The sequence below is a fragment of the Leucoraja erinacea genome, chromosome 34 (assembly GCF_028641065.1).
Source record: "Leucoraja erinacea ecotype New England chromosome 34, Leri_hhj_1, whole genome shotgun sequence".
In the NCBI taxonomy this organism is placed as follows: domain Eukaryota; kingdom Metazoa; phylum Chordata; class Chondrichthyes; order Rajiformes; family Rajidae; genus Leucoraja; species Leucoraja erinaceus.
The window spans coordinates 12,828,134-12,841,575 of NC_073410.1; the positions used below are offsets into that span (position 1 = coordinate 12,828,134).

The 13,442-nt window shown below is 45.9% G+C and overlaps 1 protein-coding gene across 3 annotated transcripts in view; it reads right to left on the reverse strand.

Moving 5' to 3' along the window:
• LOC129713010 (paladin-like) overlaps nucleotides 1–13,442 on the reverse strand; it is a 162,411-nt gene that overhangs the window by 106,409 nt on the left and 42,560 nt on the right. For all 3 annotated transcript variants that reach the window (XM_055661856.1, XM_055661855.1, XM_055661854.1), the window contains exons 4-7: nucleotides 11,122–11,301; nucleotides 9,523–9,687; nucleotides 6,723–6,883; nucleotides 1,266–1,341 (exon numbers count right to left, since the gene is read on the reverse strand). In XM_055661856.1, the coding sequence (XP_055517831.1) occupies nucleotides 1,266–1,341; nucleotides 6,723–6,883; nucleotides 9,523–9,687; nucleotides 11,122–11,301 (582 nt within the window). The remainder of the gene's footprint in view (nucleotides 1–1,265; nucleotides 1,342–6,722; nucleotides 6,884–9,522; nucleotides 9,688–11,121; nucleotides 11,302–13,442) is intronic.

Genomic DNA, 13,442 nt, shown 5'->3' on the forward strand with positions numbered 1-13,442 from the left:
TGCTTTACTCTTGAGAGGAGTTGCTATTCAGCCACAGAAAGTCATGTTCCGGGTACCACCGGCAAGCGGGAATCATTGATTATTCTTTGGCGATTCCAATGAATGGTGAACGAGGTCTGATTGACCTGGACGATGACACGTTGGCCCGGCTCGCCTCAACGGAGCTGCAGGTCTAAAAGACATGTGACAGATGAAGAAGAAATTGATTCCAAGGAAGTGTGATCGAGTTCTCTTCTTAAACTGGTGCAGTCTAGGAGGTCGAGGTGCATTCACTGTGTTATTAAGTAGAGAGAGCGAGCATCCATGTGCAACTAAGTGGCTTGGTGGGTCACCACAGACTAATCAACAGTGTCGCAGGGTCACAGATTCAAAAAGCACAGGAACAAACAAGACCTTCGGCCAGTCCTGGAGTAACTCAGTGGGACAGGCAGCATCCCTGGAGAGAAGGAATGGGTGACTTTTCGGGTCGAGACCCTTCTTCAACCCATTTTGCCCATTTACACAAATCCCATTTGCCCGCACTAGGACGATGCCTTTCCATTGGGTCTGAGGCACAAGCCTCAGAAAGAGACAACTAGCTAAGACGCCTGGTTAACTTTCCAGAAACGGTGTTGACATTTCAACACCACTCTCAATTCTATTGTTGCCATACTATGTTTTTTATACCAATTAATTCACATTCTCTCACTGATATTCAAGATAGAAACACCATAACATAGCCTCTCTTATTCCATATCAAAGGACTTTATATTAATGTGAACTTTATCTTGATGTACTTTTGAAATATAGTTATTATTCTTGGAGCCGTGGGAGCAAATTTGTACATGGCTAGCTTGAGTCATCATAGAGAGTTTATTGTCAGTGCCCAGAGAAACCAAAATAAGGTAAATATCACATATGTTCTTCTTGGTAATGGTAAATGAGGATTGAGTACTGGCCAGGACACAAGGGAACAAACTACTTCTCTTTGAATGAGTGCGATTGATTATAACGGTACATATGACAATAAAATACTCGAGTCCCTCTCTTGAGTTCAACAGTTTAGTCTAGTATCTCATCTGAAAGATAGCACCTCCGCCAATGTAATATACACTCAGTAACGCACTCGTGTGTCTGCACTGAATTATGCCGAGTGGGACTTCAACCTGCAACCTTCTAACTCGTGCCAGAAGGAAGCCAGCTGAGTCACGGCATTGCAACTGCCAAGTGCATGCTGTTTTCAGAAATTTGCAATGATCCCATTTTGATCAACTGTGCACACTTACCCTGAGTGTATTAATAAAGTTGTCGATTTGTGCTTGTAGATGCAGCCCATCCATGGACAGTGGCAATCGATGGTACCTGTAAACAAAATAATCAGGCATCAAAAAAGACTGTCACAGATAATAAAGTACACACACGCACGCACTCTCTCTCTCTCTCTCTCTCTCTCTCGTGCGCATGTTAGCAACTATAAACTTATCCCATGGCTATGATTTTTTACTGAATGAATAATGTGGCAATGACAACATTTCAAGCATTTAATTTAGTTTAGTTTAGAGATACAGTGCCCACCGAGTCCACGCCGACCAGCGATCCCCGCACATTAACACTATCCTACACACACTAGGTACATTTTATCCCAAACTTATGCCAAGCCAATTAACCTACAAACCTGTACATCTTTTGGAGTGTGGGAAAAAAACCGAAGATCTCGGAGAAAACCAACGCGGTCACAGGGAGAACGTATAAACTCTAAACAGACAGGACCCATAGTCGGGATCGAACCCGGGTCTCCGGCGTTGCGCCACCATGCCATTTCTCTCCTCTTTGACCAGTTTTCGTCATATCAACTTCATGCAGAAATGCAGCTGGCCCCTGGGCTTGTTGTAACTGAAGCTATTATCAGCAACATCAAACATAATGCACAAAGTGGCTCTTCCAAACTCCTGGAACGCACGTTCAAGGTTTGGAGTGGTGAATACATCACCCGTTCTTAAAATCCGCCCCTTTGTGAAGAGTTATACTGCCACTTTCACGATGCAACAACACAGATTCAAGTGAGTTACAGCACCAAGACAGGTCAATAATTTCACCACAAACCCACTGAACCGCATACTGACTGATAAACCAGTAACTGGATCTTGCTTTGAGGAAGAGGAGGGGGAGGGAGGGGGATGTATGATGAAGGCTATATCTCTGTCAGGGCACATGATCATTCCTCTCTCAACCCCCAATTATCAGGTTAACTCATCAACCGTTGCATTTGTAATTGTGGGACTCTGACTGTGCCTTCCTTGTCATCTGAAGTTCTGCAATGAGGCAAAACTGTTAGGTTGGAACACAGCCTGCAGCTGGACATCAGGGTTCAGAAGCAAACGTCATTAATAAACGGAGGTGATATCTTAAACAGAACATGTTCTCTTCAAGGCCCTTGATGTATTGCAAGATATTCAAATAAACAGAACAGACAGGTTCCAATAAAACATTAAGAAATACACCTCTTTTATATAAACATTGAAATGTTGATAGATTATTGGGAGAGCAAGCTGTGAATCTCTCAAAGGTTAATCAGTAAAAATGAGAATAAACGTCTCAGCTATGGCTTTGGTTCAAACACTTGGAGGCAGGGTGGGAGTGAGGAAACCAGGCGAGGGAAAACAATGAATAGGAAAGAACTGCAGATGCTGGTTTAAATCAAAGGCAGACACAAAATGCTGGAGTAACTCAGCGGGACAGGCAGCATCTCTGAGGGAAAACAATGAGCAGTTAACACATGTCCGCTGCTTCAGATACAGGCAGCAGGGCAACCTTATGCAGCCTGCTCAACTAACCATGAATGTAATAGACCACCGACACTAGCTACACCCCCAACAAGGTGTATACAATAGATATGCTAGATATGCCATTTATTGTCACTATACATGTACAGTGAAACTGAAAGCTGCTCGTACTCAGTGCATACATACAATTTAGCACAAAAAAACAAGAGACAGAAAACAAAAAAAAACAGAAAGGATTTGGGGGGGGAGGGGGAATAGGTGCACAAATTCTGCGGCGCTACATTCATATATACATATATACAGATGGAAGTCCGTGTTGGGCGGTGTAGTCAGTGCATGTGTGAATTTGAATTTATAGTAGATATAATTCTCGGAAAGCAACTATTCCTGAGTCTGTTTGTCCTGGATTTGATGCACCTATAGCGCCTTCCAGAGGGCAGCAGGTCGAACAGTCCAAACGCAGGATGGGAGCTGTCTTTGATGATCTTCTTTGCCCTGCTAAGGCAGCGGGAGGTGTAGATGTCCATCTTAGTGTATCATCCAATACAATACCTTTTATTTGTCATTTGAACCTCACATGAGGTTCAAACAAAATTTGGTTTCTGCAGCCATACAAGAAAAGAACCAAGACACACACCAACACAATTTACACAAACATCCATCACAGTGAATCTCCTCCTCACTGTGATGGAAGGCAAAGTCTTATCTCTCCCCTACTGTCCATTCCTCTCCCGAAGTCAAGGTCAAAGCCCCCGGCGGGCGCTAGCAAGTCCCGCGGCAAATCAAAGCCGCGCCGGGTGATGTAAGGCCCCGCTCCAGGTCACTCTCAACCCCGCAATTCGAGCGGGAGAAGTCGCCGTTGCCGGTGCCCCGCAAAGCGGTCTCCCACCGGGGACCCGCGAGCTCCCGGTGTCACCATCCACCGGAGTCGGGTCGCAGCAGCTCGCTAACCGCAGCTCTCCACGCTCCGAAGCCGGCCAGCTCCACGGAGGTAGGTCCGCAGCTCCACAGGCTCCGTGACTTGAGCCTCAGGTCGTTCCGGTTGGAGGCCGCTCCACTGTGCTAGGCCCCAAACGACAACAGAGACCCGACAGGGAAAAGGTCAGGTCTCAATGCAGGGAAGAGATTTAAAAGTTTCCCCCACCCCCCACATATACACATTTAAAAACCCGCTACAAACTAAACCCTCAACAGGACAAAAAAAACAAAAAAAACAGACAGACTGCAGAGGCGGTCGCGCCGCTCACTTAGATTGATTATCTTAGTGTATCATCCATAGGCTCCTTTAATCCACTTCATAAAGGCAAGTAGCCAGATATGCCTCTCTTTCTTCCCTTTCTCTCTCACCAACCATCCTGCTCAGTTCCCTCTGCTCACTTTCCGAGTCATACTATTGCCCAAGAAGAATGCCAACTAGTGCACTGCCTGGGAGGAACTAGATTGCTGGCAAGGCGACAAAGTCCTATGGCAATCAGAACATTATTCTAACACTTCTAACAGACACGAGAAAGCACCAAGCCGTTGTACAATCATATCAACTTCCTGCAGAAATCAATCAGTAACTAACCTGAAAGTTTACGATCCCTTTAATAGCATTGTTGGCAGGGATGTGCATTTCTGCTGCTCAACATATGTTGATTGGTGCAAGGTTAAGAGAAGACTTTAGTTGGAGGACCGGACTCCAATTTTTTTTTTTAATGTTTGTATAGAAAATATTTACAATTATGTGATGTAGTATAATCAGATATTATTCATCGCACCAGACACATCAACGGTCTTCCTACAAGATTTGCCCTGCAGTAGTCCGGCATCATTTTTTTTTTGCTTTTCCACGTAATCGATTAATAATATCGGATGGATTTCTGGAAAGGTTCCAGCCCCTCAGCGTACAGTGAAATGTAGGACTTTACCCATGGAGCTTTCCCCCATAGTTGCATCAAGCTGCAGTCCATCCTTTACCATGTGGTACTAGACAGATCACTGGAATGTACCAGTCAGAAACACTGACAGTCTTGGACTACCTTGGACAATCTTGGACAACATGGACAGCTTCTTGCACTAGAGTAGCCACAAGTGTTAGGTAAAACAAAGAGCAGCAATCAGTTCATGGTTGTCTTCCCTACCTATCTCCATTATATATCATGTTTAAGAAGGAACTGCAGATGCTGGAAAATCGAAGGTACACAAAAATGCTGGAGAAACTCAGCGGGTGCAGCAGCATCTATGGAGCAAAGGAAATGGCAACGTTTTGGGCTGAAACCCTTCTTCAGACTGAAACGTTGCCTATTTCCTTCGCTCCATAGATGCTGCTGCACCCGCTGAGTTTCTCCAGCACTTTTGAGTACCTTCCATTATATATCAGTCTGAAGAAGGGTCCCGATTCGAAACCTCACCTATCCAATCCCTCCACAGGTACTGCCTAACCTGCAGTTCTTTATGTCTCCTTTCATTGCATGTTTGCCAATGCTCTCTCCAACATGAAGAACAAGAGCCAGAACTGTGCATAATACCATCAGGTATGCAACATTACATTTGCAACCACCCACACTGGATCCTGGATCCAAACTTTGACCCATTGCTTTCTGATACCAACACGTCAATAAGTTGTCGACCAGACCCGACCACGCAACAAAAAGAGCGACACAAAAGAACTGCAGGCGCTGAAACCATGAGCAAAAATAAACAACGTGCTGGAGAAACTTAGCAGGTCTGCCACTCACACCTGGAACTTGGTAATCAGCTCCAGCACTGTAACCTGCTCTAGATTCGAACAAGACCCACTGAGTTCGGCCAGCACAAAGTAACCTTCTTTTGAAAAATGGTTTGTGTCTCTTCACTCTCTCACCACAAACTGGTGCTAGGATACAATCCTTGGGCAATGCCACTATGGTGCGCTAGCCTGCAGTGGGATTGTCATGGTATTGTGTCATTCACTCCACTGCCCATAACTTGGGCTACATCAAGTAAAAGTGGCCACTTCTTTTCTCAGTACCGCACGATCGGGCATTTACAAAATTATTGCAGACAACTCATAACTCAGTCAACTTGTGAGCCTTCATGAAAGAGCAGGGTGGTGACTAAACTGAGAGGCGGCTTCGTTGCAGAGATTAGCCCTGTTCCTAGTTGTGTTCTCTGTCCCAACCTCCAGAATTATTACAGCGAGATCACTGGGCAATGAGTAGAAACTCTTGGCACATATTTTTTTAATTCCAGTGAATCTTGGAATAAAATAAATAAAAAGACTCCCAAGACTGGCTTGGCTACTTTGGGCACACCGATAAAGAGACACAATAGGGATGCTTCCTACCTTTGTCCATATATCCGTCTGCAACCTGTTGTCTTCAGCTAAGAAAGCTAAAGTTTGTGGGCAGTCATCTAGCTAAAAGTATCCATTGGCGCAAAGCAAGTAAATATTTTGGCATTTTATCCCCTTAAACATCGAGACAAGTATCCTCAGCTATTTACTAATCCTTAAAGGGCCTGTCCCACTGTACGAGGTAATTCAAGAGTTCTCACGAGTTCTCCCCTGATTCGAGCTCGTGGAATGTACGTAGCGGGTACGTTGGAGCTCGTGGACGTCACATATCAGCTCGTACAAGTAACGGTGGGTACGCGGGAAATCTGGTAAACTCGTGACGTTTTTTCAACACTGTGAAAAATGTCCATGAGTTTTTATATTAAAAAAAAAAAAAAAAAAAAAAAAACTTGTGATGAAAAAATTGTTACTTTTTACTCGTACGAACCCCTACGAACCCGCTACGTACATTACACAAGCTCGAATCAGGGAAGAACTCGTGATAACTCTTGAATTACCTTGTACAGTGGGGCAGACCCTTTAGTTTCAACCTTGCAACAGCAGTCCAGTGGCATCTGGAAGTACAGGAGCCTAATTGATATTACAATTACAAGCTACACTTACATGCAGTAGAATAATCAGCCATTCAGATCCATGGTCCATACCTGCAAGAAGACTTAGTAAAGAGGGGTCTTTTGTAAACCTCTTCTGTTACACGGATGTCCTCGACACAGCAGGTAGAAACTGTTCGAGGCTCGTCCTTGAAGTGTTCGATGTCATTATAGACATAGTTGATATTATCATTCAGTTGAGCAAAGTTGTAAAGCTGAAAATTGAAAGAGTATAACATTGTATTTGTTAACCAGTGACTGATGATATATTAACTGGTACAAGGCTTCAGGTGAGAATACCAGATAGTTAGGCCCAGTTAGGATAAACCATTGTCAACAATGGTGGCGGTAAGGAATTGCATTTTGGCAAGTTTGCAGAATAAGATGATTTTGTCAATTCAAGCACGGTGGTGTCGCTATATAACTGCTACCTCACAGCTCCAACTACTCGGGTTCAGTCATAGAATCTTAGAGTGATACAGCGTGGAAACAGGCCCTTCGGCCCAACTTGCCCACACCGGCCAACATGTCCCAGCTACACTAGTCCCACCTGCCAGCATTTAGTCCAAACCTGTCCTATCCATGTACCCCGCAACACTGCTCTCTCTCCCCATCCCCGCACTCGCAACAAGGGCAGAGTCCCCCAAGTCCTCACCTTTTACCCCACCAGTCGTCACATACAACAAATAATCCTCCGTCATTTTCGCCACCTCCAACGTGACCCCACCACTCGCCACATCTTTCCATCTCCCCCATGTCTGCCTTCCGCAAAGACCGCTCCCTCCACAACTCCCTTGTCAATTCTTAATTCCCTCCCGTACCACCCCCTCCACGGGCACTTTCCCTTGCAACCGCAAGAAATGCAACACTTGCCCCTTTACCTCCCCCCTCGACTCCATTCAAGGACCCAAGCAGTCGTTCCAGGTGCGACAGAGGTTCACCTGTATCTCCTCCAACCTCATCAACTAACTGCATCCGCTGCTCTAGGTGTCAGCTGATCTACATCGGTGAGACTAAGCGGAGGTTGGGCGAACGTTTCGCCGAACACCTCCGCTCAGTCCGCAATAACCTACCTGACCTCCCGGTGGCTCAGCACTTCAACTCCCCCTCCCATTCCCATTCCAACCTCTCTGTCCTGGGTCTCCTCCATTGCCAGAGTGAGCAACACCGGAAATTGGAGGAACAGCAACTCATATTCCGCCTGGGGAGTCTGCATCCTGCGGACATGAACATTGAATTCTCCCAATTTTGTTAGCCCTTCCTGTCTCCTCCCCTTCCTCAGCCCTCGGACTGTCTCCTCCCACCCCCCAGCCCTCGGGCTCCTCCTCCTCCTTTTTCCTTCCTTCTCCCCGCCACCCCCAATCAGTCTGAAGAAGGGTTTTGGCCCGAAACTTTACCCATTTCCTTCGCTCCATAGATGCTGCTGCACCCGCTGAGTTTCTCCAGCATTTCTGTGTACTATCCATGTACCTGTCTGACTGTTTCTTAATTGTTGGGATAGTCCCAGCCTCAACTACATCCCCTGGCAGTTTGTTCCATACATCCACCACCCTTTGTGTGAAAAAGTTAACCCTCAGATTCCCATTAATTATTTTCCCCTTCGCCTTAAACATATGTCCTCTGGTCCTTGATTCGCCTAATCTGGGCAAGAGACTCTGTAAATCTACCGGATCTATTCCTCTCATGATCTTATACACCATTATAAAATCATCCCTCATCCTCCTGTGCTCCAAGGAATAGAGTCCCAGCCTACTCAACCTCTGCCTATAGCTCAGAGCCTCTAGTCCTGGCAACATCCACGTAAAGTTTCTCTGTATCCTTTCCAAATTGACAACATCTTTCCCAAAATACAGTGTGCAGAACTGAACACATGTGGCCTCATCAATGTCTTATAGACCTGTAACATGACCTCCTAAATTCTATACTCAATACTCTGGCTGATGAAGGCCAATGTGCCAAAAGCCTTTTTGACCACCCGATCTACCTGTGACTCCACTTTCAGAATACTGTGCACCTGCATTCCTCAATCCCCCTGCTCTACAACACTACCCAGAGCCCAACCATTCACTGTGTTGGTCCTGCCCATGTTACACTTTCCAAAATGCAACACCTCACTTTTTTTTTTTGCATTAAATTCCATCAACCATTCCTCAGCTCACTTGGACAAATGATCAAAATCCTGCTGCAAATTTTCACAACCATCTTCACTATCTGCAAAACCACCCACTTTAGGATCATCTTGCCTGGGTATATTTTCATCCAAACCCTTGTCCAAAAGGGGCCGTTCCACTTGGGCGACCTAATCTGTGAGTTTAGAAGAGTGTCTTCGACCATCAAACTCGCAGCATGGTCGACACGTGGTCTTAGGAGGTCCTATGAGGTTGCCGGAACTCTCCTTCATGCTCGAGGGAAGTCCCCGAATACTCATGGCCTCAGTTAGGTTGCGGAAACTTTTCAGCATGTTGAAAATTTTTCCGCGAGTAAAATTTGGTCGGCATGGTTCTTTTGAACTCGTAGTGCAGTGGAGGGGGGTCGCTATTTAGTTACAGGCAGTCGAGGGCAGCCGTAGGCAATCTCCGTCGCTGACCGGGTATTTTGATTGGCTCATTGGAGTTTTCAGAAGACCTACCAGTTGGTAAAATGCCCGCTAAACTTTATTATACTTCTTAAAAGTGTCTCCACTCCTCTCCCCCCCCCCCCCACCTCTCTCTCCCCTTCTCAGGTGCTTGAAGGTCGCTGTGCAGTCAATGGGTTGAAATGCGAATCTCCTTAACCTACACCTCCTTGTGACATCTTACATTCAGTGGAGTGATTAACTTCAGCAAGATAACCAGGACAAATCACATCCGTTTACCTCCTTCCTGATGGTCAGCTCCAGCTGTTCCACCTTCACATCTCTCCCTAGGTTGTGAAGATTCTCGTGAAGATTTTCTTTCCGTCTGGGGGTGTATGGGATAAAGTCGTTGTCCACACGCAAGAAGACCACGGGCTCCTCTCGAACGCAGAAGTACAGAACTTCCTGCAAAGATTAAGAATATATTTTAAGAGAATTAGCGTGATAGTTCTCTGTCAATTTTCAAGTGTACTCAGCGTTCTAGCTCGTTACGGCCAAGAGCTTTGCATGTGGGGAGTCACTGTTGCAATGTGGAAACGGCAGCAACAATATACACTTCAAGATCCTAGCGTCAGCAATGTAACAATCGATTCATGTCAGCCTGGGAGGACCACCAGAAATAGATCCATTTTATGTGGACACGAGGAACTGCAGGTGCTGGAATCTTGAATTAACAACAAACTGCTGGAGGAACTCAAGAAGTCAGGCTGCATCGGCAGAGAGAAAGGACAGACGACATTTCAGGTCGGGTCCCTTCTTCAGACTGAGGAAGGCTCCATTATTTGAAACGTTGCCTGTCCACTCTTTCCCCAGTTGCTGCCTGACCCATTAAATGTTATTGTCATATGAACAAGTGTAATGAGGAATGGATACAATGGATATCTTGCTGGCAGCAGCATCACATGCACATAGACTTAGACAACATACTAAAACAACATGCAGAAATGAACCTTAATTGTACAGGTTGACACAAATGCTGGAGAAACACAGCAGGTGAGGCAGCATCTGTGGAGCGAAGGAAATAAGTGACGTTTCGGGTCGAGACTTCACACTGTAGTCTGAAGAATTGTCTCGACCCGAAACGCCGCCTATTTCCTTCGCTCCGTAGATGCTGGGTCCTGGGTCGGCGCCACGGAGGCGCCCGGGGAGGACGCGGCAGCGATAACGGAGAGGTCGGTGCGGCGGTCGATGGGGCGTCGACCAACAGATGAAGACGGAGCACGTGGAGCGAGAACCTGATGTGGGGGGGTTGGAGATAGGGTGAAAAATGGACAATGGGGACCCGGCATGAGGTGACCACCAAGGTGGGGGGGGGGGGGGGGGGGGGGGGGGGGGGAAGGGGGGGACCTGGTGCGGATAATGTGTATTGTAACATTGTCAGCGCCCTTATGCGGCAAGGTACGCAAGCAAAGAATTTCACTGTGACTTGTCACATGTGACAATAAAGTATTAATTCATTCAAGTTTCAGTAAGAGAGTTTGCAATGTTTTTGATTAATTTTAACCATGGGATGGCCCCATTTAATGTCCTGTTATTATAAAATAAATTGTTATGACTGCAATCACTACCCATTATTTTAATGCAGCCTCATCCTCGAATCTGCAGAGATTTTTTATAAAAGAGCCAACACTTGAAGGGTTTCGGCCCGAAACGTTGCCTATTTCCTTCGCTCCATAGATGCTGCTGCACCCACTGAGTTTCTCCAGCTTTTTTGTGTAAACTGCCAAACACTTCCTGTGTGGAATGGGGACATGTCCTACAGACAACACAGGAAGTTCAGATTTTCTCCACATAAACCAACCAGAGGATTATTAATAAAAAGCAAAGTTGCTCACTGACCTCATAACCTTCCTGTTGAAATATCTGGAGAACCTTTTGGAAACCATTCAGACTGGGTTGCCCCATTCCAAAGACTGGGTAGTTCCCCTTGGCCTGTCTAAAGTTGGGCACTCCATGGCTGCCTGAGGTGTTCAAGACGTCAATCTTGCTGTAGATGTCACAAACCATGAAATATTTCCCCTGAAATACAATGGAAAGTTAAATTAGCGGCAAATCCAGAAGCAAATTGACCGAGGGGTGGGATTGGTGTCAGAATTGAAGGGGGGGGGGGGGGGTGAAGTAAAATAATATAGAGTGGAGCAGGGAGGGGGATATAGAAGAAGAAAGGAGAGAACGGGAAGATGATTGGGTGGAGGGGTCAGTTGAAAGGGATCTAATGAGGAAGAAAGAAGAAATGACTACAGATCAAACGCAGGGCTCTCAATCCCATACAGTTCAGTACCCATGCATGGTCGTGAGTGGTCGCCCAAAGAGTCGTACCTTGTTCTGGTCGCCGTTGGATTTTCAACATTTTGAAATTTTCAGCGACCTGCTGCAACTATGACGGGTGCTGGCAAGTCACCGAAAAAAAAATCACCTAAGTGGGACAGTCCCTTAAGAGAACATCTTCCTCACACACCCACAGCCCATCCGACATAAAACTGTGGACATGACAACACAGTGTCAGAACACACACAAGAAAGAACATTTGGCCTCTTTTTATCCATCTATCCAGTAGCATCCAACATGACTCCAATTCTGACGTGAAGTTAATATCACAAGCAGGTAAGTCTCAACAAAAGAAAACATTTCGGATCTGTGTCCTAAGTATTTTGTCTCTATTATCTGAACCCCCTGGGTGAATTTAAGGGTCTGTCCCACTTTGGTGATTTCCAGCGACTGTCACAGTCGTAGCAGGTTGCCAAAAAAGCGGTGACTGGGCCACCCCCTACGACAATGTCTACGACAAGCTGATACCTAGTCGACGTCAAGCTACCGACAACCGGCGACCCATTAAGACGTCCACCTACGACCACACAGGCGACAAGCAAAGTCAACCTACGTCCACCTGCGACAAGCAATGACCCTGTCGGTGACAACTGAAGACAACTGATGACCATTCAGTCGCCGGTACCTGTCGCTGGTTGACGTAGGTAGTCGCCAATGGAATTCACCAAAGTCGGCACCCGGCGACAACCAACATCACCTGGCGGCAACCTACGACAGGAGAAGACAAGCTACAACAAGCCCACAGTTGCCGAAAGGTTTTGAACATTTCAAAATCCAGCGGTGACCAGAAATACATTAGCGGCGACTTGATGAGACTACTCATGACCATACAGGCGACACCCCGGCGACAGCATAATCGCCGAAAAAAATCACCTAAGTTGGACAGGAGCTTTAGTTACCACCTCTGCTCCACAACACTTGATACACTATTTGAGAGTTTGCAACACTGACCGACTTAAAATCAAGAATATAGGTTGTGTTTTCGTATGATAGACACATTCTTTCTTAATATAACAACATTCTCAATTAGAACTGTGCCGATATATCAGACTCAACTCTCAGATATTAAACCAAAATAAAATTTCAAATATTCATTAGGTTCGGCAGCTTCTGTGGAGAGGGTAATGGTCAAAGCTACAGGTCGATGCCTTTACTGTACACTCAAGTGGTGATCTCTTTAAAGGCCATTCTCTGGGATTACTGCACTGTGACACCATTTGCTTTTCATTTTGAGCATCAGATGTCAGTCACTAATATCCATGAAGGTGAAACAGCACAGCTCTTGGCTGCAGATACAGTTCATCAACATCTGCCGCTTTAATAGCTCAGAAGCTCGATTTCAATTGATGCTTCAATGACTCAGCGACAAAGATGGAAACTGTGCAGATAGTCCTCACGGACTCCACCCTTAAAGGTGGAGGACTGTCTCTCCAGGAAGTGGGAAGAGGAACCACTTGAGCAAATAAATGAGAAAGTGTTCACAATAATGTAAAGCGATGGTGGCGATATCATCTCACACGTCGGGCAGTTAAGTCTCCAATGTGTCACCGAAACAGGAGAACAATTCACAGCCACCTGGCACCTGAAGGCAGGCATCTTTTAAATGAAACTGGCTGATAGCAGCCACGTAACTCACTTTCCTTGCATGCTGTGTCACACACATTAACATAGGAACATTGTTAAAGACAGGCTGCACTACCTGCAGGACATTCAGGATGAAGGACATCGAATCTCCACACAAAAGGATGATGAAAATTAAAATAAAACACCGACAGACAGACTCGGATTAAGCAGGACCTATTAGAAGGCAATTGGATATGTGCTCACAGGGA